The sequence below is a fragment of the Anguilla rostrata genome, chromosome 16, assembly GCF_018555375.3.
Source record: "Anguilla rostrata isolate EN2019 chromosome 16, ASM1855537v3, whole genome shotgun sequence".
Classification (NCBI taxonomy): domain Eukaryota; kingdom Metazoa; phylum Chordata; class Actinopteri; order Anguilliformes; family Anguillidae; genus Anguilla; species Anguilla rostrata.
Genome location: NC_057948.1, coordinates 15,718,461 through 15,732,142, shown reverse-complemented (window position 1 = coordinate 15,732,142; position 13,682 = coordinate 15,718,461). Strand labels below are relative to the sequence as shown.

Here is a 13,682-nt window from a genome sequence, read left to right as displayed (position 1 = left end):
GTGTTTTTTGAATATTTTTCCATCCACTATCTCAGTGTCTTAAGTGCCTTTTTCATGGGAAGCATTTTAGATTTAATTCAGTCCCCCGTGATGGATTGACGTCTGATCTGACTTGTGCTGATGGGAACCATGTTCCCTTTAACCTGAAGTTGATCTAAGTGCCGTCAAATTGAAAGGAACCGTGCAAGGTTAACGCTGGACTAATTTTTTAAAGGAATCGAATACACCAGACCAGATGTAGGGCACATGTGAGAATCTGTTCCTAATAAAACTCCAATGTTGAAAACGTAGTCACGTTTCCAGTATTTCTGTCAGCAGTGTACTCCCAGCAGCACATTTACCAGCAAAAAATTGTAAATGCGGTGCAATTTGCAAATGAGAAGTGTCACTCAACTTTGTCAATCAACAAGAATTGTGCATGTGTGTGAGTTTGAGTGTGTGCCTGCATGTGCGCGTATGCGTGCGTGTGTATGAATGTGTGTGTGTGCGCGTGTAGATGCATGTGTGTGTGTGTACTATTTGAAGGCTGTGTTTCTATTGCTGCCTCTGTGCCACTTTCTAAACCCACTATAACAATGAGGATAATTATTTGCAAATGAAGGCAATCACAATTTCAGTGAATGATTATGCATTACTAAGGAAAAATATTTCATTCACATTTTTCTCTGATGGTCCCCTATGCATCTCTGCCCTTCCCGTGTCAAGGCCGGAGCCTCATCATTATTTCCTGTTTATTTTTCTCGAAGCCCGCGTTGCATGGCCGTCTCCTTTCTCTCCTACGCGCCATATTTTCAGGCAATATGTACATCGATTGATGCGTTTAAGATGACAGTGCAGCTCAGTTCGTGTGTGCCAACAGTTGTAACTGGGCAGATGGTGACCTCTAGTTGAACCTGTCCTCACGCTCATTTGTTCAGCTGTACTTAATTTTCCCTCCATATTGCAGGTCCTGCACTGCACTGACTGCTGTCGCCCACCAGAGGGCGATAAAGACCAGCTTATTCACCCTAGTGGACTGACTGCTCGCGCCGTTTAGGTTTTGCATGAATGTTAATGCGGGAGGCAAATATTCCAGGTACAGCCATTTGACTGTACCGCACGCGTCCCCTGTGTCTACAAGGCATGCGTTTTCACAAATTCATAGCGACGGCGGTGATTTGCATTGGAGAGTTTGATGCATGCATTTGTGAGAGATCCACAGGTCCGTGTGGTGAAATAGTCTTGTCACGAAGCCATTCGGCTGCTGCCTGTGTGCATATAACGGCCTCGGTAATGACACCAGTGGACAATAAAAATGTTTTGCAAACTATCCGACGCTCAGTATTCATTTGGTGGCGCAATATAAAGGGAGCTTTGTGCAACTTTACGCTCTTATTTTGATGAAAAATTAATTGTACCAGCCCATAATGCCATGAACATAATGTGGTTCCTATTGAGTTTATTGGATTTGAAAAGGGACAAACTGGGGGTCACGCATTGACTTCACCCTGTAATACTGACTGCCGTGTAGAACGACTTCATTGACATTATTCGCAATGAATTCAACCGCAATGTGCATCTGTACTGGCTGAAAATGATGGCGTGGTTTGTTAATATGGGCCAGGCATATTGTGTATAGGAGGCACTGTGTACACATGTCACTTTCTGTGACTCGTATTACTGCCAGAGGGAAAGAAATCCTCTAAAAGGGTCGTGGAATTGAAGAAGCCTCCAATATAATCATTGTGAAAAAATGTAAAATATAATTCTTGTGTTCTCATAATGCTATTGTAAGATGTACGCTAAAATGATGTTTAGTCCTGAAGATGGCAGTCTTAGAAAGTCAGAAAACAGTGTTTTCCTCACTTTCATAGAAATGCCAACGCAGAGTATGTACCTTGCGCACTTATAACGACCGAGTATATACACACAACACACTCCTAACAACAGACTGTACACACACTCTTAACCACAGAGTATACATACACTCTGTATGCTCCTAACAACATTGTGTATGCACACAACACACTCCTAAAAACAGAGTAAATATGCACTGCACACTCAGTAAATACACAACAATGCATCTTGAAATTTAAATAAAAATAAAAAGGAGAGGGAAAAGGTAGAGATGCGAGAGAGGGCTGGAATAGCCATGGAGAGGGGGAATAGGCAGAGAGAGAACCGGTAGAGAGGGAAAAGGTAGAGAGAGACCGGTAGAGAGAGAATAGGTAGAGATGGGGAATGGGTAGAAAAACAAGGAATAGGTGGAGAGAGGGAATAGATGGAGAGAAAGGGAATTGGTAGAGAGAGATGGAACAGAGAGAGAGAGAGGACGGTGGTCCAGGGTTTTGTGGCCACAGGTGAAAGCAGGTGTTTAAAAGAAAGCAAGACGAGCAGAGGATGAGGCTTGAAAGATAAAACGGCATAAATGGAGAGAGAGAGACAGAGAGAAAGAGAGAGGGAGTGAGAGAGACAGAGAGAGGGAGGGCGTATGGGTAGAGCCCTGGCGCCGTGACCGGGGGTCACAGTGGGGCATTATGGGGCCCGGCCGGCCTGCCTTTGTGGCCCCGCTGCCCCTCGGAGATAATTGTGGGGATTGCAGCGGTGGGAAAGAGCTGCAGTCATCATTCGCTGTCTGTCAGGTATCAGTGCTCAGCCCTGTGTCATCTGTCACCATTGAGCTGCTCTGTCATCCCTGCCCCGGCTCTCTCAGCTTTCTGTCTCATCATGTTCATTATCTCCGGCTTCAACACCGACCCCCCCCAGCCCCCCGCATGCACACACACTCAAAGCCCACATCCACACCCCCCCACCCCCCCTCAACCCCTCCTCTCCTCCTCTAGCCTCTTCTCCCCTCCCCTTCTTGGTGAATGCATCTTTGTGCTACTTGCAGGCTCCGGATTATGAATCGATGATCATGTGGTGTAAGAGAGATAGATGGCTTTTAGCTCCGTCTTGTCTCCTCTAATTGTAAAATATTAGTTACATTAGACTCTGGGTTTTGATTAATGGAACTTATTTGGAGGTGGCCCTCCCCCTCCCAAAGTCCTCCACTGACTTTTGAGAATTGAGTGATTTCACTTAAAGCAGACAAATAGGGCCTTTAGAGAGAGAGAGAGAGAGAGAGAGGGAGGGAGGGAGAGAGAGAGAAAGCAAGACGACTGGAATGGGATATTGTTTCTACTGTATGACTTACCAGGTGTGTGTGTGTGTGCGTGCGTGTGTGGATGTGTGTGTGTGTCTGTACATTTGTGCAACTTCAAAGGTTTAATTACAATGAAATCTCAGGATTTTGCAGACCATTTAGAGGTGCAAACCTAATTATATGTACTGGATAATTAATCCAGTCCAGTCACAGAGAAGTGTTCTTTCATAAAATATAAGTTCCACCTAATAACTGAAAGCCTTTACCTTCTTGACATACAGTACTAATATTTATGCATTCAATATGAACAGGTCAGCCTAAAAATGATACCCTATCTCTCATTTTCAATTGTCCATATGAACTCTTTTGTTTATCTGCTGGTTACTATCTGTTCTTTTGCCTCTCCTTTAATTGGCTTTAAGTCCTTGAGTAGCACCTGGTCTGTGGTAGGGCAACATGACACTGTCTGTACTTCCAAAGCGCTTGCTTTGTGGTTTTTTACCTAAGATCTTAAGTGCTTAACCGATTTTAACAATACCTTTTAACCCTGTCCTTCAAGGCCCTTACAGTTCTGAAGTTTGCTGTGATAAGTATAGACTTTACGTTTAAAATTGGTTGTTTATAGTGGAATCGGAGAAGGGGGTTACAAGGTTTGCAAAGCTGGGTCATTAACACTGGCAGGGTAGAAGTGGAATCTCTCTCTCTCTCGCTCTCTCACTCCCCCTCTCTCTCTCTCTTTCTTTCTCTCTCCCTCTCATTCCTTCTCTCTCTCTCTCTCTCTGTCTCCCTCTTGCTCCCTAACTCTCTCTCTCTCTCTCTCTGTCTCTCCCTCCCTCCATCTCTCTCTCTACCTCTCCCACTCTCTCTTGCTCCCTCTCACTCCTTCTAGCGCTCTCTCTCTCTGTCTTTCTATGGCGCTCACACCCAAGCACAACCAATATGGCATTTATTATCAGTGTGGTCTGACAGGTCAGCAGTACTCCGTGCCTTCCTGTGTTCTGCTGGGACGGGGGGAAGGGGGCGGGGGTGGCTGGGAGCAGGGGTAAAAATGAACGCTCATGAACTTTCCATCCCCAGACCGGAGCTCCAACCTCGGACGAGTCCTCCAGGTCCTGCTGAGACCACCTGCCACATCACTTCCATCGCATGATAAATATACTGCACTTTACCCAGGACTCTCGGCCCTTTCGGCTAATGACGGAGCGGGGAGGGACCCCTTCAGGGCCGCGGCGCTCTGAGTACGCACGGACAGAGGCGTCGAGCTCACGTCCACCATCATCTGCATGCGCGCATCACGGAAAATGCGTACGGCGTACTAACTACGTGTCGGGGAGAGAGGTAAACAGACCAGAGGGAGCACGGAGTAACAGCACAGAAAGGAAACAGGGAACGCAAACATGCCTACGTTTGAGGCGTAATATCTTATACCGACGCACGCATACTTTAAATAACAGCATCAACTGCCCAACATATAGAACCCTACTTAACACTGCAACACCTCGGAGAGACAACCCAACAAAGCACCGATGTACTTCCTCCAGCTTAAGGGTTGCTTACCTTTGCTCACAAAGAAAGAAAATGAACAGTCTTTTGAAGTTTACATACATGACTGCTAGCTGCGTGATTCCGTTCGTGTATGTGTAGATTCTTTGTATTTATTTAATTCAAATGACATGAAGCCTGATTTGGAGGTCTGTTCCTTTGTCCTGTTCATAGGCATTTTCTTCCACCATTAAACACAATGGAAGTTATAGGAAGCCCAGCGGGGGTTATACTGTACGCACAGGCCCTTATGTATGAAAGAAAACAGAGTACAGAAAAACAATGGGAACTACTTCTGCACCTCTGTAATCAGGCAGTACTGTTTACAAAAGCTATTTTGAGTATTTATTAACAGGTCCTTCTGGTATAGCAATTAATAATCTAGTTCAGTAATTAGCATGGGATTTCATCCCCCGTGTAGATTTTGGCTTTCTTTGATTAAACAAAGAAATGAATTCCGTGGTGTTATTTATATGTTGGTTTTCTAGTTAACCAAAGAAATAGACCAGCATTTGTATTCCCAAAACTACAACCCACTGTCTTTTAATGCAGCGTGAAAATAGTCTTTTTTTAAAAATAATATTTTTATTTTTTTAAACTACAAGAAGAAATTGGGTACTCTGTTTTAAGAGATATATTTACACACAAGGATCATTTTGGCTCAAAACCGTATTGTATAATTTTTTTATCTTTGTGTGGTTGTGTGGTTGTAGGCAATATTCAAGTCTCCTGTCTTTAAGGGTCGGGCCATGCCTGACCCTTACCTGTAAGGGTGGGTACTTGCCTGACCCTTACCTGTGAGGGTGGGTCCTTGCCTGACCCTTACCTGTGAGGGTGAGTCCTTGCCTAACCCTTACCTCTGAGGGTGGGTCCTTGCCTGACCCTTACAGGTAAGGGTGGGCCCTTGCCTGACCCTTACAGGTAAGGGTGGGCCCTTGCCTGACCTACAGGTAAGGGTGGGCCCTTGCCTGACCCTTACAGGTAAGGGTGGGCCCTTGCCTGACCCTTACAGGTAAGGGTGGGCCCTTGCCTGAAATCGCAAGGACTGTGAGAACTGAGCACTAATGTTGAGGAGGGATTTGGGTTTGGAAGTGCTGTTTGCTGAGTAATCTCTCAGCCTTTACAACTTGCAGGTTATTATTGGCCGACAGATGGTGCATCACATTTTATTGCTTACACCTTCTGTGTGTGTGTGTGTGTGTGTGTGTGTGTGGGTGTGTGTGTGTGTGTGTGTGTGTGCGTGTGTGTGTGTGTGTGTGTGTGTGTGTGTGTGGTGTGTGTGTGTGTGTGTGTGTGTGTGTGTGTGTGGTGTGTTGTGGTTGGTGCAGGCTGTAGGTGTTTGAGGATCATGGTGCATGATGCTGTATGGTGTTTGATAGCCGTATGGTGCATGATGCTGTATGGTGTTTGATAGCCGTATTCAGTCACCTGTCCATCCAGCCATGGGTTAAACCTCATTACATGGGTTAATTAGCCACTGCTTTGAAATATCACCACACTGTAGGCGCACTGTGAAAATGCACTGTAAATAATAAGAAAAATAAGCAGGATTTGAGAAATGTTCTGCTTAAAATAAGCAAGCTAATCTTCCAATGATGTGAAAAATGTATTTGTTAAGAAGACAAGGAATATATTTAATGGGCAAAATAACCTTAGTGGTAAAATGCTTGGAAAATATCTTATAAAAACAATACTCTCAATTTAATTTAGTTTATAATATCCGTTATAATTTCATTTTTTGCTCTGAAAGTCCACGCTCACAATTACACTTGCGCTAAGCTACATTAGCGCTCTCTTAGTCTTAGCCTCAGCATCTGTTAGTACCAGTAGGGTTATAAACGGCATCCTCTGTTTCCTCTATAACCGGGGAACCTTGAACCGCACGGAGCGTGTGGCATTTTCAGCACGCGTTTCCCCACACAAACGCAGAGGCCCGTTTTAGAAACAAGGACCGGGGGTGCCCCCTCCCCGCGAGTTGGAGGCAGCAGACTTGCTTGTCAGGGGTTAACCCCTAATAGCGCGCGGGACGGAAATGAAACAGACTAACTGCCCCCTATTTTTTCCCCCTGCAGCTTTTTCCTCTTATTCTGAAGATAGAATTACTGTTTGTGAGCATCTGAGAGTCATTAGAGGCTCTGCAGTCTGTCAGGTGCCAGCGCACACACACAAAAACTGCTGAAACTGAGCAGCCTCCTCTGCCGCGCCGGCCCGGGGATTTGTCATGTGCTGATGAGCCGTTATAATAATATATGAGCAAATCACAAGCATTCTGCAAATTAATCAATTTTTTCCCCCTCTCTCTCTCTCTCTCTCCCTCTCCCCTCTCCCCTCTCTCTCGCACTCACTCTCTCATTCTCCCTCCACCCTCCCCAACCCCCGCCCCCGCCCCTTTCCCTCTCTCTCTCTCTCTCTCTCTCTCTCTCTCTGCCTCCTTCCTCCCTCGTCACGCTCGGGGAGGGTGGCTTTCGCCGGCAGACGTAGGTGAGGCTCGCTCGCTCACAGATGGTAGCGCTGGCATCAGATGGAATTTATATAAGAGGCATTCTGAACTGCTGCCAAGGCGGCGCGGTGTGTGAGCGGCCCGCGCGCTCGCTCGCCCGCCCGCTCGCCCGCGTGTGCGCCTGCGAGTGAGAGGGGGAGCCGCCAGGGGGAGGCAGTGTGGGCTGTTCCGCCGATGCCGCTGCGCCGGGAACTTTTAGCCAGCAGAGGAAGGGTGATACGGGGGAGGGGGTAGGGGGGGTGATGAGGGCGTTCAGAAAGGGAACTGTCTCTCCTTCTTTGCGCTTCCTCTGCTGAGCTGGGCCCTGAAGGGGCCAGAAAGCGCTTCTCAGCGCTGTGCCGGGGGCAAAATCCAGCACGACTCTTCAGAAACCTCCTCTCCCACCGACGTGCCACGGGCGAAATCCACCACATCTCTTTTAGCGGCTGTGTGAAGAAAGAATGCTTCACAGCTGTTGCGACTGCTGGCGAGGGGGAGAGGGAGCCGCATGACTCCCTGTCCTTTCTGCTCTCTTACAAGGCGTGGAGGAGGGAGAGTTGAAAAGGTTGCTGCAATACAAGCTGTAAGGGTACAGTGGGCCGTTTGAGGAAGTGATGTCGTATTACCAACCCTCCCTCCCCCCCTCCCCCCATGAGCCTCAGATCTACATGCACAGGGCCTTCAGGGGTTAATTAGGAGGCTGAGATAATCCCACACAAATGAAAATGGGACAAATAATTATTTTTCCCGGTAATGCTTTTTGTTTGGTTTCGAATGGCCATTGGCCACTCGAGAGCGAGAGCGAGAGAGGGTGAGAATGAGAGAAAGAGAGCAAGGGAGAGAAAGAGAAAGAGAAAAAAAAAGAAGGAAAAGGGAGTGCACCACACAGTTCCCAGTCTGTTTCGTGTCACTCAGCACCTCGGCAACAATGACCTGGTGCAGTGTTGAAATGCGGCAGAGAGAAGCCAGCCTGCACCACCGGCGTCAGCCCCGTACCTGCCGGCCCATCGCGGGGAGGCGCCCCGCGCGTAAATGTAAATAAATCCCCATCGCCATGGCAGCACCAAGCAAGATGCGGGCACGGCTGATGTCATACCTGGGGGTGCTCAAAAGGGGGTTCTCGCAGGAGACGCGCACCCCCATTGTGCCCGAAGGAAAGGCAATAACTTCTAAAGGGCTGCGGTGCCGTCGGCCGGGCCGTATGAAGCCGAGCGTTTTGATTCCCGTGGCCGTGGTTAACTAAGTGGATTAGACAGGAAACTTTAGCATGCTCCAGTGCAGCTGGTCACAGGCATCTGTCAGTCCTCTGGCCAACACTCACAATCAGGGCAGGGACACGAAGCTCGAGCTGACACCTTTCATTTTAAGAAGGCTCTGCGCAAACACAGGAACGGTGGGGGTAGGGAGGCTCTTTTTTTCATCAATTGATAAAGAGCTTTCAAATTCACTGGAAAAGAAACGTACAATACGTAGTGTTTTTTTCCCCCCTGCATTCATACAATTGTAGTCCCTCTAAATAAAATAAAAAGCCTTTTATATGATTCCATTTGGATCACGGTCAAAGTTACCGGGAATACTGTCATTTGTCTCTTGTCTTGACAATACAAGTTACTGTCCATTTGCGTTGAGAGGGATTTTAAAGCAATGCACCAAAAAGCTCTCAGACGATTGATGCATTAAAAGCTTATCTGAAGCTACTTGGATATATATTTCGTGATGTTGGGACTTCATTTTATCACTTAATTGTATTTTTCATAAAATCTAAAATAATAGAGGAATAAAAAGTGCACTCGCTACGTTACGCAGTTTAAATGCATTGAGTCAGTCTTCTTTATCGACAGCACGCAAACGCTCAGTTCTCCAGACGTAAAGGAATTCGTAACCCCAGGAAGCTTTGGGCACTTGACGTCATGGTCGTGTTCAGCTGTCTGTACCCACGGTTCTAATAAGTAGTCTGGTTTGCCTCGATGTGCTGCCACTCTCCCTCCGCACGTGAGCTGAGCCCAGCGTGGAGGTCTGCAATGCAGTGTCTCTTGTCTTCATCCCTCCACAGCCTCTACGTTGCTTTTGCCGTTCGGTTTGGAGGTACGGCGAATATCAAATACGGTATTATTTGGTGATGCATGGACGCGTTCCCTGCGACCGCACGCGGGAAGAGCGCGGCGGAGGTGGCGAGCTAGTTTCCTCGAGTTTGTCTTGGGTAAACAATGCGCCGTACTTGCGCCTCTCCTTCCCGTCTCTGACCCGCGCTCGCCTGTGGAGATATTTATATATTATTCATATGGAATTAAAAATGGATGTTCTCTTTACCTCAGCTGTACCTCGCCGTGACAATACAAATGAACGGGCTCGGTGTTTACTTTAAATGCCGCCGCAAAGCTGACTTGTTGGAGCCACATTCATTCTCTTTAAGTGTAAAATGGGATGAGGAAATCTGCTTCTTGGACTTAACATAATGTAAAAGGGTGTGAAATTAAACCGCACATGAATAAAAGCTCTCCATTGTGCGCAGTTGCCTTGCTTATCTAAAAATTCAGACAACTGGAACATCTAAACCTAAAACTCGCAACAATCCCTTTTGTGTGCCGTTGCTGTACGGCCCCGTGCAGACATTGTAATTTCTAAAAGCTGGAGAGAAACGAAAGCTCGCATGAGAGCGTTTAACGGGGAGCGATTATAAATCCTGTGACTGCAGTGGGTCCAAAAAAATCATTGCCTGGATTCACGTGTCATGCCTCTTCTCACCTTTATTGTTAAATCACCTCCTCTCTCTAGTATTGCGCCTCCAGAGTATCTGTTTCAAACCTCCTGCTAATTCAGTTAAAGTCTGCCCAAATTAACTGTCTTAAAATCCAAATAAAAATCAACTGTTGTCCTAACTCATTCAATCGTGTGCTGCTTTGTTTTTTTTTTTATTTAACTTTTCAGTTATATTGTTGTTGAAATTCTGTGTATTGCAAGAAAATAAAAGAAAAAATACTTTTGGAATTTCAATGCTGGTATAATAATGGTTTGTCATATTTATTTGTCTATAGCCACAGAAAGCTTACGTTTAACGATACTGAATAATAGTGAATAAAACGTAATGTAACTGAAAGACGAGTACATTTAAAAATGGAGCTGTGAGCAGATAACTGCGGTAATGTGGCAGGATGCGTGGTCGCTTGTTAGGTGTGAGATGGGCTTGATGAGGAGTGCTGTGTGCTCTTCCTCCTGCAGGTCAGAGGCCTTTCCAGTGCAGATACTGCCCCTACAGCGCGTCTCAGAAAGGGAACCTGAAGACCCACGTGCTGTGCGTCCACCGCATGCCGTTCGACAACAGCCAGTACCCCGACCGGCGCTTCAAACGCTCCCGCGTGGACTCCGACCCCCCGGGGGGCTCCGAGGAAGGGAACCCCGCCGCCCCGCTCCGCCCCAGGGACCCCCAGCGCCCGGGGCTGACCGCACCGCGGCCACAACCGCAGCAGTGACTCCACAGCTGCTGAAACAGCCGAGGCAAGTCAGGGGTGGAGCCGGGGGTGGAGACGACCGCCAGGGTGGCGCTGGAGGAGATAACACATCGGTGCACATTCCAAAATATTTATTCCAACGTATTTTACAGTAACACAACAAATGCACAGGAGGCGGAGACCGATATACGTTTGGATGTTGCAATGCTTAACCACATCAGCCAAAATAATCGCGAAGATAGAGAGCATTGTGGGAAGATTTATGTGGGAAAGGGGGGGAGGGGATTTCTTTTTTTTTTAGTTACATGAAAAATAGCAAAAGGATGCTATTAAAAAAAAAGACATTAAATCTTTATAGTGATTTTTGTCCCCAAAAATAATGCTTTTACCAGAAAAATGATACGCATAAACGATTTAGCGATGGCCAGAAGATGGAAAGGCCCTGTTGTGTTTCAGCATCGAAAACACCTTTAGAACATGACACCGAGTTCTGCCATTCGCCGAGCGTGGTGCTGAGGGCGGCGGGCGCACCGGTGTGGTGCCCGCCTGACTGGGGCTGTCACCACAGAGGAAATCAATTCGGCCGCCGCCGCGGCTGCACTGCAGGAGAAACCTTAGCTGGCCCGCCGAACCGAGGGGTCAGCCCGGACCCCGCGTCCATCAGCTCGCACGCATCACGGCAGATCCTCTCTTTAAGATAAAAATAAAAAACACTCCCGTCTGAATGACCCGTACACCGGAGTAAATCCATTAACGTTCGGAGATGCGTCGTGCAGTTTTATCAATTCCTTCGATCGCTTTTTCTGTACGGAGGGAAATATAATGTGCACTTTTTTCCCCCCACTTTTTTCTTTATGTGTGATAACTAAGTAGTTTTTGTTGTTGTTGTTGTTGTTGTTGGGTTTTGTTTTTTTATTGGTCTTTAGTAGGTTATGGTCTACTGTACTGTATATAAACACTGTACAGAGCACAAACAAGACAGACTTTATGACTCAAAGGGGCTTTAGTCAGGAGGTGGAATGTTTCTGCCATAGTAAAGAGTTACACTCTAAATTCCTAAGAAGTAAATAACCGAAGCATCGTCAGTTTTATGTTTATTAAGACACGTGGTGGGACTATCTTCCTAACTGAGCTCTTATGAAGCAGCTAACAGACAGATAATTACTCCTGCTCTGTGTCTCTAATACAAACCCCCTTATGGCTTTCATCTTTGTTTTTGTAAAACATGACTTTGTTCCACATTTTGTACAAAATGTTTGCTTTTGTACAGAGTGGATTTCCAATTTTACTTTCACTGACAAGTTCCACAAGTAGATTTTGTGAAAGCCCTCTTTTGCTGGCATACATTTTGATATTGTTTTCAAAAGTCGTCTTGGGAAAAAAAATACACAAAATATTTAGACCTTTTGAAATCAAGCTCATCTAAAAATCAAGCTTATCTACTTGACCTTCACTGGTCTCCCTGTTGTTGAAGATAATAGAAAAATAAGAAAGAACTGAGAATATGGTGCTTTTATTGTATTGGTGGAAAAGGGTATTGATGTCTTCTGAAAAAGAAAAAAAAATGTCAAACTTAAAGAAAATCAATATCTTCCCACGCAGTCAGGGAGTGTTCACAAAAGCCCCAGGGCCTTAAAACTTTCACTTCTGCCTAAAGTAGTTTACACAAATACTGTTCTGCAATCAGTGTAAATAAAATCTGAATCGTAACCCTGAGAAAAGAGGAGGAAAACTCAGGCGAAGAGGAGCAGCAGAAACTGCTTGTTCACATGTCGTGCCATCGAGGAGGACAGTGCTGGTGTGCGGTTCCGTTTAAATGTGCAGTTCCTGTTCAAACCAGATCGCTCCGTAATTAGGCTCTATCAGGCGTGTAGCAAGCTGTTTGTTTCTAGCATAGTTCTCACTGCCTTACTTAAATCCAGTTGATCATTTTAATGCAACTGTATGTACGAGCCCTTCCTAGGGAACACAATGATATAAATAAAAGTACTTTATGACTGTAGGAAGATTTAGGATTTAAACTGCACTACTGTGTTTTGGTGACTGTGTCAGTCGCTTGCTTTTCGTGTGTGTGTGTGTGTGAGTACGTTCATGCCGCCTTCAGTATAATAGATATAAATTAAGTAAAAAAAATAAAATAAAAATAGAATATAAAAAATATATATATACTCACATTCCATTTCTCGCACTTTTTCAGTATTTTCCTCTGTGTATTTTGAGCATTTTCAGATATGACAGGCAATAATTCTGTTTGTGACACTGGAAGCTTTTTTCCCCCTGTTCTTTGTGAAGTGTTTGTCAATAACATATGGTCCGGTGCTACTGTGTCCTTCCCAAAGCCCAGATGACCCCTATATCCGAGCCCCCATCCTCCAGAATATTTGTTAGCCATAACACAAGCAGCTGACAGACGAAGTGGTTCCAAGACACCAGAAACTCAAAATCATTGCGCTTCTGAGAAAATAAAAAAAAATTGAATAATAAATTAAGTCGACCTTTTTTCCTCTGTGAAGTTCTGTAGTGTGTGATACCTGGTCATGATAATGTCTACATTCCTACACAAAGAATAGTTCTATCTTGGAGGAGAAGAGAAGAGTAGAGGGTTTTGTTGCTATGCTTATAAAAAGTAGATGACTTTGTATTTAAGGATTATTCTTGGTCATTATTTATTATTATACATCTGTTGAACATTACTCTGGCATAGAGATATTAAAGAATTTGTGTTTATTTCAACAGCGACTGTTTTCTTTCTGCTGTTAGGGGTCCGATGTCTTTGAAGCAGTGTGGTTTTATCCAATGTTTTACGCGATAAAACCCCTACCTCTGGGGAAAAAACAAGATCTAATTTTCAACACTGTCCTTACCGGCTGCATTTAGGCAAAGTGTCTGCACCTGTGCTCAGAAAAATCTACAAATGCGCGGTATTCGTCTTCTCTGTGGTTTAACCTCTCTGCGGTCATTAGACCTGCTGCCACATGGCGGTCGTACAGCTTCTGACCACAGTTTTGTAATGGAGCGGTCGAAGAGCCGGATGTGACGTGGCCTTAAAAAAAAAATCTGCGCGCAAAATGGAGGCATCCTGTTGTCA

The 13,682-nt window shown here is 45.6% G+C and overlaps 1 protein-coding gene across 8 annotated transcripts in view; it reads left to right on the top strand.

The window, feature by feature from the left end:
- Positions 1–10,846, top strand: part of znf536 (zinc finger protein 536) — a 164,775-nt gene extending 153,929 nt beyond the window's left edge. For all 8 annotated transcript variants that reach the window (XM_064312513.1, XM_064312507.1, XM_064312510.1 and 5 more), the window contains one exon: positions 10,365–10,846. In XM_064312513.1, coding sequence (XP_064168583.1) covers positions 10,365–10,615 — 251 coding nt within the window. In that variant the 3' untranslated portion in view covers positions 10,616–10,846. The remainder of the gene's footprint in view (positions 1–10,364) is intronic.
- The last annotated feature ends 2,836 nt before the right edge of the window (positions 10,847–13,682 follow it).